Source organism: Bombus pascuorum, chromosome 1, assembly GCF_905332965.1.
Source record: "Bombus pascuorum chromosome 1, iyBomPasc1.1, whole genome shotgun sequence".
In the NCBI taxonomy this organism is placed as follows: Eukaryota; Metazoa; Arthropoda; class Insecta; order Hymenoptera; family Apidae; genus Bombus; species Bombus pascuorum.
The window spans coordinates 9,520,038-9,539,050 of record NC_083488.1 but is presented as its reverse complement, the minus strand read 5'-3'; the positions used below and the strand labels follow the sequence as shown (position 1 = coordinate 9,539,050).

Here is a 19,013-nt window from a genome sequence, read left to right as displayed (position 1 = left end):
TCTCTCCATCTGCCGATCCGACGTAATTGTACATTGTATCGACGTGTCTGTTAATTCGAATCGAAAACGAAGCGTGCGTACACAGCGTAATCAACGGCGACGGTTGTTCTTTCCGGCACGACATATGAATTATCTCTGTTCTAACGAGCCCCCTTATCTAGCCGAGGTATTAACTTGTCCGCATTAGCATCTGGAATTCTCATTTGAACGATCCACGTGGCCGGGACCTCGAAACAAGTATCTATCGGCATAATACATGCGCCGCTGTAGCAAGAAGCGTGTGGCTATCGATATATCTCGGGGAGGAATGCGCCAATTCTGGCGTGTGGTGAAGCGAAGCGAATCGCCTCGGCGATCCTGCGAGTGCGATCTGCGGGATATCGCGGGGAACAACTCATAAACCACTTTCCAAGTCGTGCTCTGCCGCTTATTGTTATTCACGATAACGGAGACCTTCTTTCCAGGTTGTCCGACAAGCGTCGTGTATGCTAATACCAGGCATACCGAGATAAATTTATAGCGAATTAGACGTTTTCCCCAACGTTGGTCTTTCCGGAAGCAGTGGGAGACCTGCAGCCAGGTCGCCGGGCGTGAAAGTACAAGTGCGTCTGTCGCGCCGTGTTTCATTGTCGCATACACGTATGAGTGAGATACGCGTGGAATGAAAACCATGTTGCAACCGTCCATTACAGCTCGCCACGCTTTTCACCCGATAAAAGTGATAATTGATCGTTTCGATATCGAAATAACAACCTTGATCGCGATCGTTTACGCCGCAAGGGGAAAAAAAGGAACGGAAAGACATGCACAGATAATAGGTTAATCTCGATCGATTCACCGATCTCGGTTCTCATGGTCTTTCCGACTTAACTCGATCAACCTTATCGAGACACTCTTTTTCTTCCTTTCTGTCTTTCTATCTAAAGATAACGACGAATTATTAAAATTACGACTTTCACAAGTCGACGATCGTTGCGTCGTCCTATACATACGAATACGGATGGCTGTAACGCTGATACAGCGCATCGGTTACTGAGCCACGATACCCATGTTTGCTTGGTGTCGATAATGGAACAACAGGAATTACATTTCCAAGAACGCGATAGGTTTCGTCGAGACGGATCTTCGTCGGGTTACATGAATAAAAAACGAGGAAAGAAGAAGGAAGAAACAAACCTAGACACCGTAGGTTATGTAAAAGAGTTACATAAAAGTAAGCATGTACCAGGCTTGATCAATGTAGATGTCCTAATTAGCGGTCGAAGTAGTTCAACGAAGTGAAACGTCCTCGTAAATCAAGCGGCGATCTTTCCACGCCTTATCAATGAATAATGGCTATTCGCTGGCGACCTTTAGTAGCTCGCGTTCCTTCTAATGTGTCGTCGCTTCAAAGTCGGATTATCGGTAGGCCACCTAAACGGCCGATATATCGTTCGTTAGAAAATTATGTATGGAAACGCGCCGCTTGTCGGGTACATTTATCCAATACTGCATGGCGGCTTAATCAATTGCCCCGGAATGCAGGCAACCGCGCATGGACTCGTAGAGCCTGATTTATCGACACCCGGTGCTGCCGTGTCCGGCGTATAGATTTCAGTTAGGGGCGCGACGAAGTGGCGGAAACAGAGGGAAGGGACGAGGATAGCGTTTCTATAGCTGGCATGACCCAACAACGTCCCTTTCTCTGACTAGAAAATGATAGGAGGGTAGGTGTACAGACTGGCACGTGGGCTACAATTGTCTTGTTCTCGTATGGCTTTAACAGGACAGGTTCGTATAACTTGGTCCTGAACGGGCGACACGGGGATATTTATCGGTCGGTTATCGGTGCGTACGGCTGTGAGTTGCAATGATCGAACAAGTCGGACAATGTTGACGTTCTTATGATTGAATGATCTTTTGCGGAGACAGCGCAACTTGTAAAGTTACATGCCAGGGAAGAAGTTAGCCTTGTGCTAGGTTGGCTTGCGTGTCTGGTTGAACGAACCGAATCGATCGCTAACTCGCAGAGAGGTTTCTTCCTTATTTAAGATGCAAACTTTGCGTGAATACACCATGTACGGAGTTACACAAAAGCGATCCGATCTTAATTTTAAATGCGTGGGAAACGACGAAAGAATTGTATGGTATCCCTGTATATTGGGATAATATGTAGCATAATGCGAGGATCGTGCATTTATAATTGCCCATCAAGTACGAATTACGAATTTACTATTCTTTTGTGTTATTCTTGTAATACCAGGTATTCGATGAAATCTGTACGTTTTGTGTAAATACTGTATAAAGTAGCAATCTTAACTCTCATTTTATGGAGAAGCTTGTAGGGACACTGAAAGAATTGTATGGTACATAACATAGTAGCATGATGTAAGGATCATTTACTTGTAATTGTTCATGAAGATCTCCATTGTAAATTTGTAATGCTGCTATGCTCTTGCTACCCCCTAATCGATTAAATCTGTAAACTTTGCATGGTTATCATGTACAGAGTAGCATAAGAGCGATGCAATCTTAATTCCTTCCCGTGGAAGTTACGGATATTTCTGCTATGAGCGTATGCCTGTTGTTTGGCCATTCTCAGTTTCTCTGCTTATAAGGAAATCACATAAAACGTAGTTTTATACTATAAAAGATGTACGATACAATACTTCACTCGGTTAAAATAAATTCACAAAATTTATAAGTTTTATATCATCCTTTGTGCGGATGAAAATATTACAACGGAAAGAAGGTAACTTTTAATGCACGGAAAAGCTTGTAGGATGCGAGGAAGATTGTTACTATATGTTTAGGCGTCAAATTTGTTAATGAGTCTCAAATTTTCTATTCAATTCTTATATTACATTCTTACACTATCTAGTACTGAATTAAATCTGGAAATTTCGATGGATATATATCGCCTTCCATTAGTCGGTTCCCATAGAAAATGCACTGAATCATCCCTTCGGAAGATACGAACGGTACATTCACTTCGTGCAAAGATAGTTCGGCAAGATAGGTCTTAACCACGAGCAACGACCAATGTTCTCATTTCTATAAAACGCAATTTCTATAACGAGCTTAGAAGTCACAAATGACGGATCTCGTTTTACTCTCGCGTTGGGGGAGGAATCTTCGTAGTTAGCATCGGTTCGTAATGCTTATCCTTGATGCGTACGTTTTGAGGTAGCTCCGCGAAATCGATAGTGATCGAGCAGAGAAGGCATGCGACTACAGCCGCTTTTATGGATCCCACTTGCCATTCTCGTGACACACAGCCAACGAAACGATGAAAGAAGGGAAATAGAGAGATCGGATAAGCCGTCCGGCGTCCACGAGGTAGACGACAGACCAATTATGTTGCCGGCGTGAAACTCGCTTCGTCTCGCACGTTATGTTCACGCACGAACGTGTGCGTTGCTCGCAACTACGGAGAAATCGGGAATTTATCGGGACATTAACATGATATTTCTCGTCTATTTCAACTTATACGCGAGAAGAGAATGGAGAATCTTGCAACGAGTCGAAGGGAATTGTTGTGTCTTTTACATACTGCTGCATCCTCCAGGCCCTTTCCCTCTCGAATTTCTGACACGAACGACCAATGCCCTCCAGATACGCGCTTGATCGTCCGGGAGATCGGCTCGGTTGCGCCGTTGGCGACCTTCCGAACGAAATCTCTCAGTTCCCGAGTTAGGAAGAAGAAAAATTTCCGACGAGCTTGGAAGAGTAGACGGCAGAAGAAGGAAGCGTAGCGTCGTAATTTCGTGCAACAACCTCGTAAAAATAAGGTCACACGACGCGGGGATAATATTAAACGAGTTCCTACGCCAGTGAGCGTTGATATGCGCCTGCATTAGCATAAGCCTGGTATGCGAGATAGTCACGCGTAGGCGTGTGTAGATACGAGCGGACGATGTGTAAAAAAGTGGAAAGAGAGTAAAAAGAATGCCGAGAGGGTGGGAAGGGAAACACGGTGGTTCAAAGAAGAGAAAGAGAGAAAAGAAGCTAAGGAACGCAAAGACGATGGCAAAGAGGAAAAGAATGGCGAGGAACGAAATCACATAGGTGTCAGCGCGTGCTAGTCGCCGAGATACGCGCGCCTGCGACGGAGATAGGAATGTTGAATTTGGAGCAGAACGTATGCAAACGAGGCGATAGGAAAGAGGGAAGAAACGTTAGACGACGAAGAAAATGACCGGTGCATGGTGTATGAACGACACCCTGTAGTTTATAAGTGGAAACATAGGATCGTCGGTATGTCGCAATCGTTAAACTGGAATATGAACGAACGATTTCCTATAGTTCGTGCTTGGGACGATCGTTGTTAATAAATGAGAGACTGCTGTTGCTGTTTGCACGCTCGTGCAAACGCGTCGCGTGTCTCTGGCTGCAAGGGCAAACTCATCTAAACGCTACGCGGGTAAACTGGTATCGATAAAGCGAGAACCGTAGCCGCGTAAAGATAAGGTACTCGAGATAAGGCAACTTCGCGATTTAAGCACTCCTGCTGCCGTTGGCACGGATCTTCTCGGCGAGAAAGGCGAAGAACTTTACGCCACGATTCATTTACATTACCATCGGTGCCTCTTTAATGATCAACGATAAAGCCGCCTTGCTCAACAGCCCCCTTTTTTTTAGATTACTTTTTTCGATAAACTCGTCGAGAACCATTCGAAGATTCGCGGCTATTCTTGCGTAATACTCTTAGAGAGTCGAGATTTCACGGTATTAAGCCGACAGTTTTCACAGATCTTACAAAGACACTCCGAGCATAGTGGAAGATATTTATGTGGCAGATCAAGGTGGATCTCGTATCGATACTCGTTGAAGGGTAGCATTTTATTACATGGCTGGGGTGACTTTGAGCTGCGACACACGATCAATTTCGGTTTTATCTCGAGTATAACCGAACGATCTACATTACGCCGTTTATACGTGTCAGGGCACTTACAGAAAAACGAAGTGGAACCTATTAATTCATTTGGAAATCATCGAACTTCGTTTGAAAATTTAGATTTTAAAGATCACGTATGCTTAGCATCAACAATTATGTATGTAATAAACGTTAAATGTTTCTTTCGTTTATACTCTTTTTACCTCACAATTACTGTTTCAGTTAATTTTAATATTCATGTAATACTGTTCTGATATATTGCTATGTTTTATATGGCATTACTTGATCATTTCCTATAATACAAACGATTTCATAAAGCAGATTTAAAGTTGGCCATTTGAGTTGTCTCAAAATTCTTTCAACTAAATTTATAGAAAACACTGTACAGTTATGTCTACGTATAATTATCAATTCGCTATTATTTTCTAAAACTGTTGCAAACAGCTTCCATAATTTTTCATCGTATGTTAATTGTTTCTCTAGCAATTTAGATCAATTACCACGTTCAATACAAAATTAATAACATTTGTTAATAACCCCATGAATAAGGGTGTATCTCGCGTTAAAGCTCCGGGTCGTTGGTATTCGTAGGTATTCGTCGCGAGAACGCAGTAACGAACGAGGCCGCGAACAATGTACGAAGTTTTCTAAATCTGCTTGTAGAAAAAAGTAACCGCGAGAACAAGGTATCATTAATTATATGACTGTGTCCGAGCATGTTGGAATGCATATACATTAGCATAAAACCGATACGCGAGATAGCCGAGTGTAGGTGTATCCAAGTGTCTAAGGCATATGAGAGCCGGCCTGCGGAAAGGGAAGAAGGAAAAAATAAGGAAAATGAAGAAGGAGATACCGAGGCAATAGAAAAGAGACACGCGAAAAGGAAGGGGAAGGAAGAAGAAAAGCGAGCATATAAGGAAAGCGGCCCCTAGATACCACGGATGCTCTATAATCCAAGCAGATAAACGACGTAGAACGTAGCAGGCTATCGTTTGCTTTTTACAAGGAGACACCGCCGGAGCAGCGAGTCGCATAGGCGCGAGTACCCTGCTGTGTGTTTGAACGCGTTTATCAGCCGGCGCGGCGGCTGACAAAATCCTCCTGATAAAGCGGAAATTTTAGCCAACCGTGGTGTTGGATAATGCGAGGAATCGGCTGACATCGTGGCTCGTTGCGTTAGCGTTACGATTGGCTCGAGTTTTATGGTGAAATGCCAAACGTGTATTTTACGGATGTTTCGATAACTGCCTGCTACACGTTATGCAACTGCCGCATTGTGTAATCAAGTTCCAGGCCGAAGTTTTTCGAGTGGAAATTTCGTGTCGTGGTATTTCTACGTGATGATCGACGCGTGAATTCTTTCGATTACGTTGCTGCAATGCGGATAAAATATTTCTACGAGTTAATATCTTTGTTGGGCGCTTTGTTTAAAACATGCAGCAACGACGACAAGCGTTGTTGCTCCAACAAAGACGCGGCATAAGGGAGCAATGTCTCGTTTCTATCGGAATTATTTCGATCGTAGCTGTGGAGATAGCTACGACGGGATCAGTAGAACGCGATGGACTCGAAAATCCAACAAACTATGCAGGTGATCCAGCTACCTCTGCAACCGAACGTTGTAATTATGGCGTTATTAATTGCGCTGTTACGCCAATGTACCTTGGAACTTACACGCATTAGCATACGTTTGGTATGCGAGGTAGTGGTGCGTAGGTGTATATAGATAGAGGAACACGATGCGCAAAAATGGCAATAGTGGTGGCGTGGAATGAAAAAAGAAGATGGAGGGCACGTCGATGAATAACGTGCTGGTGAAAAAGGTACACGAGAAGACAAAAAACAGAAAAACATCTCATGCTATCGACGGTATCGTTCGCGTTCCTATTCGCCGCTGTTGGAAATGAATTTCGTAGAGGCATTTAGAGACACACGGAACGACAACAGCGAACGATACTTAGGTAGCACATGGTAGCGCGTAAGAGCATGGAATACGCCGCCTGACTTCCTTGGAACTCGAATACTTGCACAAAGGAACGCGGTAAAGCGGTGCCGATAATGCAAGAACCATACTTGCGTAAAGATAAAGCCGGTGAGATACGTTGCTCTCCTCGATTTAAACGTATACTAGCGCGATGCACAACCAAACGTTAACGCCACATCCAATTTGCATTATCATCCGCTTCCGCTAACGACACGAGATACAACCGCGTGGCATAGCAGTTCTGTTTATTTGCAACGGTGTACTTGCGTCCATTCCAGCTATGGGCATCGGACGTTCTCTCGATCAGCGATATAATCGACGCATGTCGCTGATGCGTCCGATTCGAGTTTCATTAGCATTCGAAATAAATCGTTCTGTAATTAATCGGTACGATTAGAACAGGTCTCGGTCGTTGTACGTAACAACTTGGTTTGAAAAGGACGAAGGAGTACGTAAAAGTTGAGGGTAATCGTGGTTAGAAGCTTGAGAAAGTACTTACCAAGGCAAGTTATCGCGTGATCAGCCGGCGGTCGTAGGACATTCCGAGCCCAGGCTGCCCTCAAGACCTCGAGGGCACAGGGTGGTCCACCGACCATCAGCACCCCAGGTGACACGTGACCCTTGTACCTGAGTTGTCGGGTTGCGTCCACCAAGGCTGCGTTCCACCAGCATTTGGAGTTCGCCTCCAAAAAGCTCTGAAACAATTTGAATCACAGTTACATGTGTATTTCATTTCTTTAGCGATGTTCACAAAAATAATTTTAATATAAAAATAATAATATAAAAATAAATCTACACAAATATCGGCAATCTGATAATCATAATTCTCATTGACGTTGCGTAACAGATGGTCCGCAAATGTAAATTTCGCCAAATTGTCGACTACAGTGCAATAAAGGTGAATCCTCCATTACCGAGATGGCAGTCGTACGAAAGATAGAATCTTAGGATTCATCCTGTAAAATACGGTCGGGCAGTTAAGTGTTTAGTGCCACGGGGCTGGCTGGCGTTCACCCTTCTCACAAACTCCGAAACTGTGCCACCCTCGTAGTTTTCCCCGGTTCCCCATGTAGTTACGGTCCGTATATATAGGCGTAAGCCATGATGGGGGTCGAATAAGCCAGACAGTACGTACTCATAAACGAATGGCCCCGCAGGATTTTCACCGACGATTGCCCTTTTCCTTCCTTTTCTTCTCTGTCTCGCTACGTGATCAATGAACTTTGTTCTCCCTCTATGCTTCACGATAAACCATGAAATTAGAGAGAAGTGTACGAATCGATTGGTCGATTCACGGGCTACTATGATTCATTGCGGCCTTTGTGCGGATGGAATACAACGCATTATGCTTTTGTCCATTTCATGATGTTCGTCTCTCTATTCGAGATGGAAGGAGGAGTCACACGTGACCCGTAAATCATGCAGCTTTCATATTGCTCTTGTCGTCAAGATGTTCCAGAGGATAATAGTTAGATATTTGAAACGGAAGTTTTTCTCGCTACGACTTTTCTTAAATAATGGTAATAGATAGTAATAGTAAGAGCAAGTAAATAAATGATAAATCGGTAATTAGTCACGTTGAATGAGCATAATGTTGCACGCGTTTATGTTTATATAATGAGTTAGAAAGTTAAGTCTTTTCTTATGCAATGTATTATGCCGAGATTAGAAAGACTCGTTTAGAGGTAAGAGAGGATCGTTGTTAAAAGATTCGTTTCTTTCTCCAGAAAGGTTGAGATAAGGAAACATAGCTGTTTTCGTTTCGTGACCACGGTTATTGCTCTGTTCACGACTTAATATATCGCAAGAATACGTTTCTCGTGGTTATCGCAAATTGCGATATTTTTCTCGTCGCTTATCCATTGCTACTTCCTCTCTCTACTTACTTTCTTCGGCATTAATCACGCGCTTCTTTTGATTTTAGTGTACTTTCTCGCGTTGTAACCTTGCTCAAATTCTATTTGCAACTAGTTTAATTGCAGGACTGTCATACCGTGCATGAAGCTATAATTCGAATTTTTAATTTTTATTATGTTTGAGAAATTTATAACTACGGGAAGTCGTAGAAACTAAAGACAACTTGCTCGAGTATGAAATATATTTATTGTGCAAACACATATCCTTGATTAACTTCGCAGCACAATGCACATGTCTTAAAATGGTGTTTGAATATGTCGATAAATTTTCAAACTTGATTTTCTTGAACACGAGGTTTCAAACGAAAAGACTTTATTGTCAGTATTCGACTTATTTTCATTTATAGGATAATTTATAACTAATAACTCCTATCGATCACCAACTCTGTCAAGTCAGAAACTGGCTGAGTTCTAAGTATAGGCTATAAGTATGTATTTAATATCCGATTTTCTCAAAAAAAGGAAGGATTATATGAAAAAATGTTATCCTATATATTCGACTTACCTTACGTGATCGTCGATTTAAATTTGCTCTTTTGGTTTTTTGTTCTTTAAAGCCAGTCATTTTTAATAATACTTTTCACTATATTATATGCCAACGATCTCACTACCAATTTAGTGTCGTGCACTGGTGAAACGTTTTCCCCACAAATTTTTTTGTATTCCCGTTTTCCTTTTGCGCATTCAACGCAGCTCCTATGTTGGAGGACCTTCGATAGGGTCTGACTCGTTGCACCTGACAGGACATTTTTCACTTGGAGCCCCGATTGAAAGCGTTCAACGAGCTCCTCCCCGAAACGTCGCGAATAATCCGACCGTGTATCGACCGTAATGGCACTTGTGCTCTCGGAGCGTGACTTTTCGCTAACGATATCCAATTCGGGCTAAAAACCATTCTGCGTCGAAAATAAAATATTTCTGAATGAAATGACTGATACTTTAAAAAATTAAATTATCGTAGAATTCCAATAATCCAGTATGCTCGATACTTTGGCAATGTTGAGTTATAAAATTGGCTGAATTATTGAACTATATCTGCGATATCGTAAAGACGTTTAATAATCTAATTACATTATTAGATTAAACTATATTACGTATTATATATTATATATTGTAGTACCGTGGACGAAAGACCTAAGAGATATCGGGCGAATTATAAACAAGTGGTTGCAGAACATGGGGTTAAGACAAAAGGTATGAGACTAAGACAAGAGACAAGGGGTTGCTAATAAAGTCAAATTAACAGTCAGTGTTAGTTGAGAAGCCAGAGAGTGCGGATGAAGAAGTCAGGGAGATAATGTTGTTAGCATTGTCGAGACAGTGCAGTCCGTGTGAGAGAGAAAGAGAGAGAGAGAGAGAGAGAAAGAGAGAGCGTTTGATCCGTGGTGACGAAAGTTACAAATTAACTATCTAGTTGTCTTAACTATAATACGTTATTGTGATTAATTCACGTTAAACAACCATCGTTTCCTGTTTAACCAACATCTGTTTAATTCATTTATTGTAAATAAACTAATTGTAGTAAAGATCCTACATTATACATTATATATTATATTATTAGATTATCAAATAAAAAACATATAAATATTTTAACTTTCTTAATTTATATCCATTTGTTTGAATATTATCGACGATAGATGACGGTATACGATTATGGTCGTTACTATCGAAATTCTAGCGTATAACGAAGACATTTTGAACAATTAATTTCTTTAACTTTCATTAGAATTTCAAACAGAAGAAATCCATCTTGTATGAAGACTTAATTAATTAAAAACTTCCTCTGCATTTGCATTATTAAAATGGAAATTGGAGTAAATAATTCGGTGGATGTCAAGCTCTAGAAACTTTCAGCTATCAGATATCGGTGCTCGAATCGCGGAAACGAAAGATATTCTTCCGAGCGGGTCTCAAAACGCAACGAGAATACTTTTCAAGTATACACACGTAAACAGGAAAGTAGTTATCCTTTATAACATCCCTTAAAGCATACTCGACTTCCTTAGTATTCTGATCGTCCCAATTCGAAATGCGCAGTACGATCCATACGATCCCCGCGATGGGAATTTTGCGTTGCTCGACTGCACAGCCACAAAACGAGAGAGTTTCGTGCTGTTCTCGATTCGATTTACTACATATAATTCCTCTCAGCAGGAAGGTTCCATCGTTCGGAAGTAAAGATTGGCCAATAACAGCTTTGTTCGATTTCCAATCGGTGAAAATAGTTACGCATTATCTGTGAATTCTTTTGTTTGATTTTCCGCTAGTATAAGATGTCATAATGGTCTATTTAAGGAATAATTATAATAATACCAAATTATGAGGTGATATGTTTAGTGCAAGTCACTGTTTACAAGTTTAAATCGTTAAAGTTACGATTGATTAAAGAAATAATCATTTGGATATTAATTATTTAACAGTAAGATTACCAACGACCAAAGTATAAAAATTGTCGTAAAAAGAATTAAATTTGAAAGGTATATGGACATAATCGCAATACAAGCTGCGTGAGAGAATCGTAGGTAGTAACATTTCAGCTTTTATTAAGACGTTACTTAACGCGGTGATTTAACAGATTTATTCGTGTCAAGGCGCCCTCAAGGATGACGACGGATCTCGCAATTCTTCGATGCAGTTTTGACCAATCTCGGGGAATTGCTATCGTTTGATCGCTCTTGTGTTTCGGCAGGTGAAACTCCCTCGATTACGTCAAACTTTCTTTTGTCGATGGTCGTTGATTCGTATCTCACGCGGACGCATAACGTCGACCACATCGATTTCACGAGATCGTTTCTTTTACGAACTCTTTTTCTCGAAACGAGACCTCTTCCTATGGCTTGCAACCTCAGTCTTCTTGGTCCATTGCGTACAAGAAAGAAAGCGGTTTCTCAGTTTTAAGTTTGTTATTTCCATTCTTCAGTATTGCAACAGATACTAACATACGCGAATTTCATTATCACCATCATTGAGAATGTTTCGCATTAATTTGGGTGCTGCAAAATTCGTTACAAAATTCTCTAATATCACGGGAATAGCCAAATTCCTTCCAATAAAAATTTAAATTAGAGATATTACCATAAAGTAAGTACCAAACTACTTTGAAATCACTTCTAACAATTATTTCGTGCAATATAATTACAAGATTCTTCCGACAAATCGTTCCATGCGCACAGAATGCGGAAAGGAATTTTCAAGGGCAGTATTTGCGTCGCATAAATTCACCGCGATGGAAAAACGTGCGTCTGGGAACGATGCATGAAGAAAGCGGTCGAAGACCGTGTAAACAGTACATAAACTTGATCGTTGTTCTTCTTGAGCGACCATTACTTACGATAACACCAGGAAGAATGAAAAGAACTATGAGAGGGAGCCGCGGTATGCTTGAAAATACTGCTAACCATTGTATAATGTGATACCTATACCAAGAAACAAATATCAACGGAATATATTGTTGGGAAAGTTAAAGATACGAAAATGTAGAGACTGTTGATATTTAATATGCAAAAATATGTAAAATATTCAATATAGACTCGCTATAATATTTCGTACATAAAACAAATTTCTGCTTAGATACCAGTTCTTTCATAATGTTTACAAAAATGTGAATTTAACTACATAAATACCCGTAGTCTAGTTATCACGACTAAAGGTGATTTTTTGTGTGTATTTCTTAATTTTAATAACTTTAATAATTTTGATTTTATATGAAGTTTTCTGTATGTAATGAGTTTGACGGAATGTGATTTTTCTAACGTGACATTTTTTTGGACACTGATTGACACGTTATACGAGAGTTACCTGTGCACAGAGCATAGAGAAAGAGAGAGAGAGAGAGAGAGAGAGAGAGAGAGAGAGAGAGAGAGAGAGAGAGAAATAAAGGGATAAGCGGGAGAGAGGAGGAAAATGAGAGAACTCTTGTAATAGCGTTGCTAATCGGCTCGCTGTTCCTGGTGCACGTTACGTTTATATTGCTATTTCTTTGCCGACAATGAACTTGCGGCAATTCACTCTGCAGGGTATACGGTCGTTGGCTGCCCACTAATTATTATGCAATATGCTAGCCATGCTCTTGCGAGCATGCTTATCCTTTTAGAGGCTCGGCTACGCGAGGCCGAATAAGAACTCGCGACGAGTCGAAGAAACAAATGTTTCGAGGAAGTCGACCTCGGATTAGACGATCGAAACTACCGAAACCTACAACCAAATAGATTGTTAGCAGAATGATGGAGAGCTCCAGAGAAGATAGATGATAGAAGATCAAAAGGATGAATAGGAGAAAATGGAAGATTAACAACGATTCGTGTGATTTCGGTAATCGAGGGTAATGGTGATGGACGGCAGAGCTGGAAGAAAGTAGGTTTATCCCTGTTACGATCATCGAATTTTATGGTCGAGTTTGTGTTCCACTTTTACCCTTTTTCAATAGTGTAACATAAACTTCAGAATGAAACTAGGAGGCACTCAAAGTTACATCGAAACTTACCAAGTTTTTCAACGATGGAAAGATACGATCGAGCTGAAAAATAAGCGAAATCAAGAATATACAGAGTTTTAAACAGATCTAACTGTGTAAGAAAAGTAAAAATGTACACTTCATTCATGGTACATGTGAAATTATGCAAAGTCATTGGAAACCGAGATTTACATTTAAATATCGAAGAAAAATCAATTTACATAAAATTTCATAAAGGTAGTGTGTTGGAAACATTTTTTTCCCGTTTGATTCGATCAAGGAGAGCCTGTCTTTCCATTGAAATATGGAAAGTCGATATCGACGGAAGATCGAAGCATTTTGTCGGCTCGCAATCGCTTGATAGGCCTTCAGATCTGGTTGCCGTCGAATTTTAATCGGTAGCCCCACAGTGCCTGTGTGGGCACGCGGCCCGCGAACATAAATCACGATAACATAATTTATATGCTAATACCGTGAGTGCAGCGTGCGCGTTTGCGCGGACGCAATGCAGAGCGAAGGGTTTAACTGGGTATAACTACGTATCCGGCTACTACATAGGCGTCGACTTTCGTCGACTGTGTTGTCCTGTTATCGACAAACTCTGACAAACGATTAACTTAATCCTTCACATCTACTATTTCTATCGTTTAGTCATATTTAATCATTATCTTTTCATAAATCGATATTAATCACCCTAAACCTGTATTAAATTCTCCATCTGTAAATAATAGATGTCCGAGGTGTATTTTTTTTTTAATTGAACAAGTCTATTCGTATTCATTTATTTCGCAGATGTTTAACTTTAAAACGTCACACATACAGAGCCGTTTATAACTTTTCGAATATTTTATACTTCACTTGGCTTGTACTATGAGAATCAAGTAAGAATTCCTTGCTGTTTTTAACACATACGTTTAGAGCAAGGAACACTATTTTGCTTATATCATCGGTTAGAAATTGTACGCGGTTTAATCTCAACTTATTGAAGAAGTATCAGGTGAAAATATTAATACGATGTTGGTAGCGAGTATGTTAATTTCTCATATGGATTTACGATATAATAGCGCATCATAGGGAAATATTTCTCGATGGACGCCAATGGTGAGCCAGGGTTGCCGGCAATGTCGTGGTTCTATGTCATCGTAAACTTGAAACTGGGGCTGGGGGGCCAGATGCCAGGGAACGGGAAGGGAGCACGCCGCGAGGCGGACGAAGGGAAAACAGGGGATAGGTCTCGTTCATTTTTTTGCAATTAAATTGGCAAACAAATAAAGGAAGACGCGCCTGCGAGGTGAATGGGCATCCTGCGGATAAACGAGTTCTCGCGCTGCGGATGAAAGTCTCCGCGTCTGTTCACGGTGCACGGCTGCACGACATGCTGATTTACGAAGTCAACGACATAGGCGACGATCGAGACGACGAAGTAAGCCAAGGATCGTTTTGATATCATATTTGGAAAAACGTCCAGTCGTATCCTTGTATTATCGAAATAAACAACTTCGTAGAATCTTTTTCTGTATGACTGTTATGGAATAGTCACGTTTTAACTTTTGAATAAATCGTCCGATGGAGTGATGCATTACGCCGGCACGGGCGTGTAATCTTAATCATCGAGAGAACCTAGACGTATCATAGTCAATGTGGTACTTGAACGTTGTTCAAGGGTGTATCGAGAATGGTTCTTTTTTCTTAATTAATATCTTTGAGGCAATCGTAGCTGCATAAGCGCCTTCTCTCCCATCTATCATTTCTTCATTTTCGTTTCTTGCCCTTGGTTCTGTTGATCGTTTATCGTTGTACGTGTAACGGTCGGATTAGACCAAGTGGATGTACGTGTGACTCGTTGAGCGTACTCGATCGGAAACCAGAAGCCTGAACGGCATACTAAGAAGCGCGTTGCAGTCGCGCGATTTGATTAATGCACTTGGAAATTGTATGTTTGATGAAGAAATTTGCTGGCAATTACCCGCTACTTTTTAATCCTGCGGCTGTGTTCCATCGACGATAGAAGGAGACAGACGCGCGTTACCGGCCGAGGGAACGTTTGAAAGTTCTCTTAAACGGTCCCGTCTGTTTACCCGGTTTATTTCGCTTTCTTGTGCCGAGTTAAAAACGCCGGTCTTCGCGGTTAATCGAGAGTACTCAAGCAAAAAAAAAAAAAAAAAAAAAAAGAAAAGAAAAAAACTGGCGCGAAGTGAAATGCAATAAAACGGAACGATTTTCCGGGCGATATAGCTCCCTCCTCGATTATTTTTCACTGCAGCTGCTCTCGTAGAGAAGTCAAAGATCATTCTATCGATTTAAAAATCTCACAGTCAGAAATATTGAAAACACGTGTACCGCGATCCAAATATTTTGACGATCATACTAGTCGATAGAAAATGTTTGTAATCAAATATCAAAGTCTCGGCTGTTGATTGTAAAAAGGTGAATATAACAAACCGGTATCCTTGGTTACACTGCGGTTATGGGCGGAGAAGGCCGGCACAAAGCACGGTGTTTTTGCGGCGGTGCTCGTGGCAGAAATCGCCATGCGGATGGAAAGTGTCCGCTCGATTGCTGCATCGACCATCCTCAAGGTAACGTGATCAATGTATCGTAATAACGGTCATTTAAGGACAGATCGCTGCTATTCGTACAGCCTCGTAGCGAAACTCAACTCGGATCTACGGAGGAAATAGAGGCAAGGTAAATATCGTCCACCATATATTTTTTGCCAACAAGGATGTACCGGATCTAGGAAGGAAATAAAATCCTAATTACAAACTACGCATCGTCGCGTAAACAGAACTGCCACTTAAATAGACTTGGTTCGAAAATGTCCTTTTTATGGTCCATGCACATTGTTGCTCGGTGTTTATGCAAATCAGTTCGTTCAAACGTGGGCCGGTCTCCTTCTACGCGGCCTCCGGAACCAAAATCCTCGTGGATGTACCCGTATGCTCGACGTCTACGCCGACTGGTTGCGTTAGTGCTGGTCTCTCAAGCAATACGTACATACCAGACGTAATAACGGTAATTCGGAAGGAACACAGCAATTTGCATTTCTTTGAAATCCGTTACGAGGTTTAGAAAACGTACGTGTTCGTTATTTTCGACTGTCTGACACATTTCTCTTACGATATTCGCGCTATACTTTTTCGAAACGAATTAAACAGGCGATCTGAGCACATCGAGATCTATGGAATCATCGTGTTCCTTCTTCTTCTTCGTTTGGTTCTTCTGGCACAGCTTGCGCAAAGCTCGCTCAGATATATGCAGCCCATTGTATTGTTCGCCAGCGGAGAGAGGCATTATTGCTCAAACTGACACTAGGACGGAAGAGAGGGTACGGGATTCACGACGTATCAGTATGAACGGATCCTAAATCGCCGTAGGGCTGCGAGCTGGCCCCAGCTCAGCGGTAATGCAGCGTAAGCGACCAAAGGAGTTCCTACGGCTTGAAGAGGGCGTCGCTTATCTTTATGCATATTTCACGGCGTTTTGCGTCGGGCGAATGCTCGCGCGGAAACGAGGAACTCGGCCGCCTGTGTATTGCATCTTTACGACTTACCCGCCATAGAAACCCTTTCCGGCGAGATGCAACGTGCACGTGCGCGTGCGCCCATGCTCAAGCTCCAACATGGCCAGTCATACACGCGTTTCAACCGGCGATACTTGCTCTACCAGTTACCAAGAATACTATTTCCAAGATTGAGCAGGAACTGTTGGCGGTCTAACGAGGTCTGTTCCTGGGCAAATTATCATCTTATCGTTTTACTCGCGATCAGGTGGATCGTTCAGTTTCAATGATTTTAGCGGTTGTGATGCATTCGGGTTTGTTCTTGTATCACGGAAAAGTAGTATGTCGGTGATTATTATTCGTAACCGATGTATGGGTTCTATAATGATATTGTAATTCTAATCTTTGGTTTTAACAGCCATCATTTAAATAGGGGAAATTTCACTTTTCAATTTCTTTCCTCTGAATATTTATTTCTATTGGGGAATATCTTTGACTTGACGCACGATTGTATCGTACTGGAAACGCTGATAGATATCTCAAAATCTCTCTAAATTTTTTCTATAGCTAGAATCGTTAAAACCGAGGAATTGAGAATTTCAAATTTCGAATACTCGAATCCGAAATTAAGAATCTGAAAGTCTCGCGCGTTGAAGATTCGGTACGTTCCAAATATAGAAGGATGAACATGCTGGCCATCACAGCGCGAGCGTAATTGCGAAAATGCCTTTCATAGGAGTAATTCAACCATCAAGGCCCACCTGTCGCAACACTTCGAAGAATCCAATTTCTTAGTGTACTACCAACTCAGATGGCGAATACATATACCTTCACTCGTACAGAGTGACCAGAGTGCCAATTTCGAATTTAAGACTTCCCTATATGGGCTGTTAATGGAATAATTTTCGTGACTGTTTGGATGCTTAGTTTGGAAGTTTCTCTAGAATCGTCTACGTAGCATCCGTTATAGACGGAATTACGTATTTCAGATGCAAGGCACATATGGAATGTGATCTATGCGCGTCTTGCATGTATAATACGGTACGCGGTACCATTGCGCAATGCTTATGTATATTATCTTGTTTCTATCCGGTATCAGTGATAACACCGAGCATCTATCATGCGTCAAGATTTCAGCGTTATTCCAATCTAAGATCAGCTTAATTTGACCGAGTTACCGTTAACCGATTACTATGCGAATACATAAACAATATCGGCTTGACGCTCTTTTAAATATCCGGGTTTTTATCGCCAAATAACGTTAGTTCGATATTTTCGCGGAGAAAGCGTGTCATTATTAATATAAATTTGCATACATCGACTACGAATGCCTTGTTAATGCTTTTAGCAGAAGATTTATGAATGTATTAAACTACCTGAATTCCTAAATATATTAACCTACATTTTTTAAAATTATCTCAGTTTAATTGATTCCTTGGTGTCAGGTGGACACAACGATATAATGAAAAATAAATTGTTAATTCTTGCAAATTCTTTTATTAGAAATTACGAAGATAAGATCGCTCATAAATAATGAAACGATGTGCATATTGCGTTTTTACTCTTATTGCAACGTAACAAATTGATAAAAGGCACGAGCCTGGAGCGACCTTTTAGCAGAATTACTTTCTATAAAATATTGAACGTTATATACATTTTGTATTTCATACTGTCAATGAATTAACGTTGTTAAAATTTGTTATAAAACGATAAATTATGTTAGTCACACTTTCGATGGGAATCATAAATTTAATCGAAGTTTCTATGTTTATCTAAAGGCCATATCTTATCCGATCATCTAGGGGAAAATTTTTCCAGGATGTATACTTCCTAGATCTTCTGCGTCGTGATATTTATATTAATCCGGCGGTTTTACTCCTATTTACAATCCATTTCCGCTTACGGCGGCACCAGGGGTAACACGATTCCTCGGTGCATCCAGCTCGAGATGTATGTTACTGTTGCTGTCGTGTGGTGGTGTCTGCTCTAAGATCGTGTTTCACGTTCAAAAGGAAAATGTATCGCAAATATGTGTGTTCCTGGCATAATATCCGCAATAAAACGAACTATGGTTTCACTCCTTCCTCCGGTGTGTAATCGAGTACATACGTTGTTTATGCATTCGAGATTTAAGTTGTTTACAATCCACACGACATTGTTTCTAAAAATGTTATTTCTCGTGTGTTTCTAACGTTTTTAACGTGTTAAAGAATGATAAAGCGATTTCTTTAATACGAAAGAATTACTGATCTACCTAAATATCGGTTATTTCGTGGAGA

General features: G+C 41.0%; 1 protein-coding gene across 2 annotated transcripts in view; it reads right to left on the bottom strand.

Annotated features, from left to right (window-relative positions):
* The window catches only part of LOC132916806 (storkhead-box protein 2), a 109,742-nt gene that overhangs the window by 30,943 nt on the left and 59,786 nt on the right, over nt 1–19,013 (bottom strand). For both annotated transcript variants that reach the window (XM_060977149.1, XM_060977157.1), the window contains exon 3: nt 7,363–7,558. In XM_060977149.1, coding sequence (XP_060833132.1) covers nt 7,363–7,558 — 196 coding nt within the window. The remainder of the gene's footprint in view (nt 1–7,362; nt 7,559–19,013) is intronic.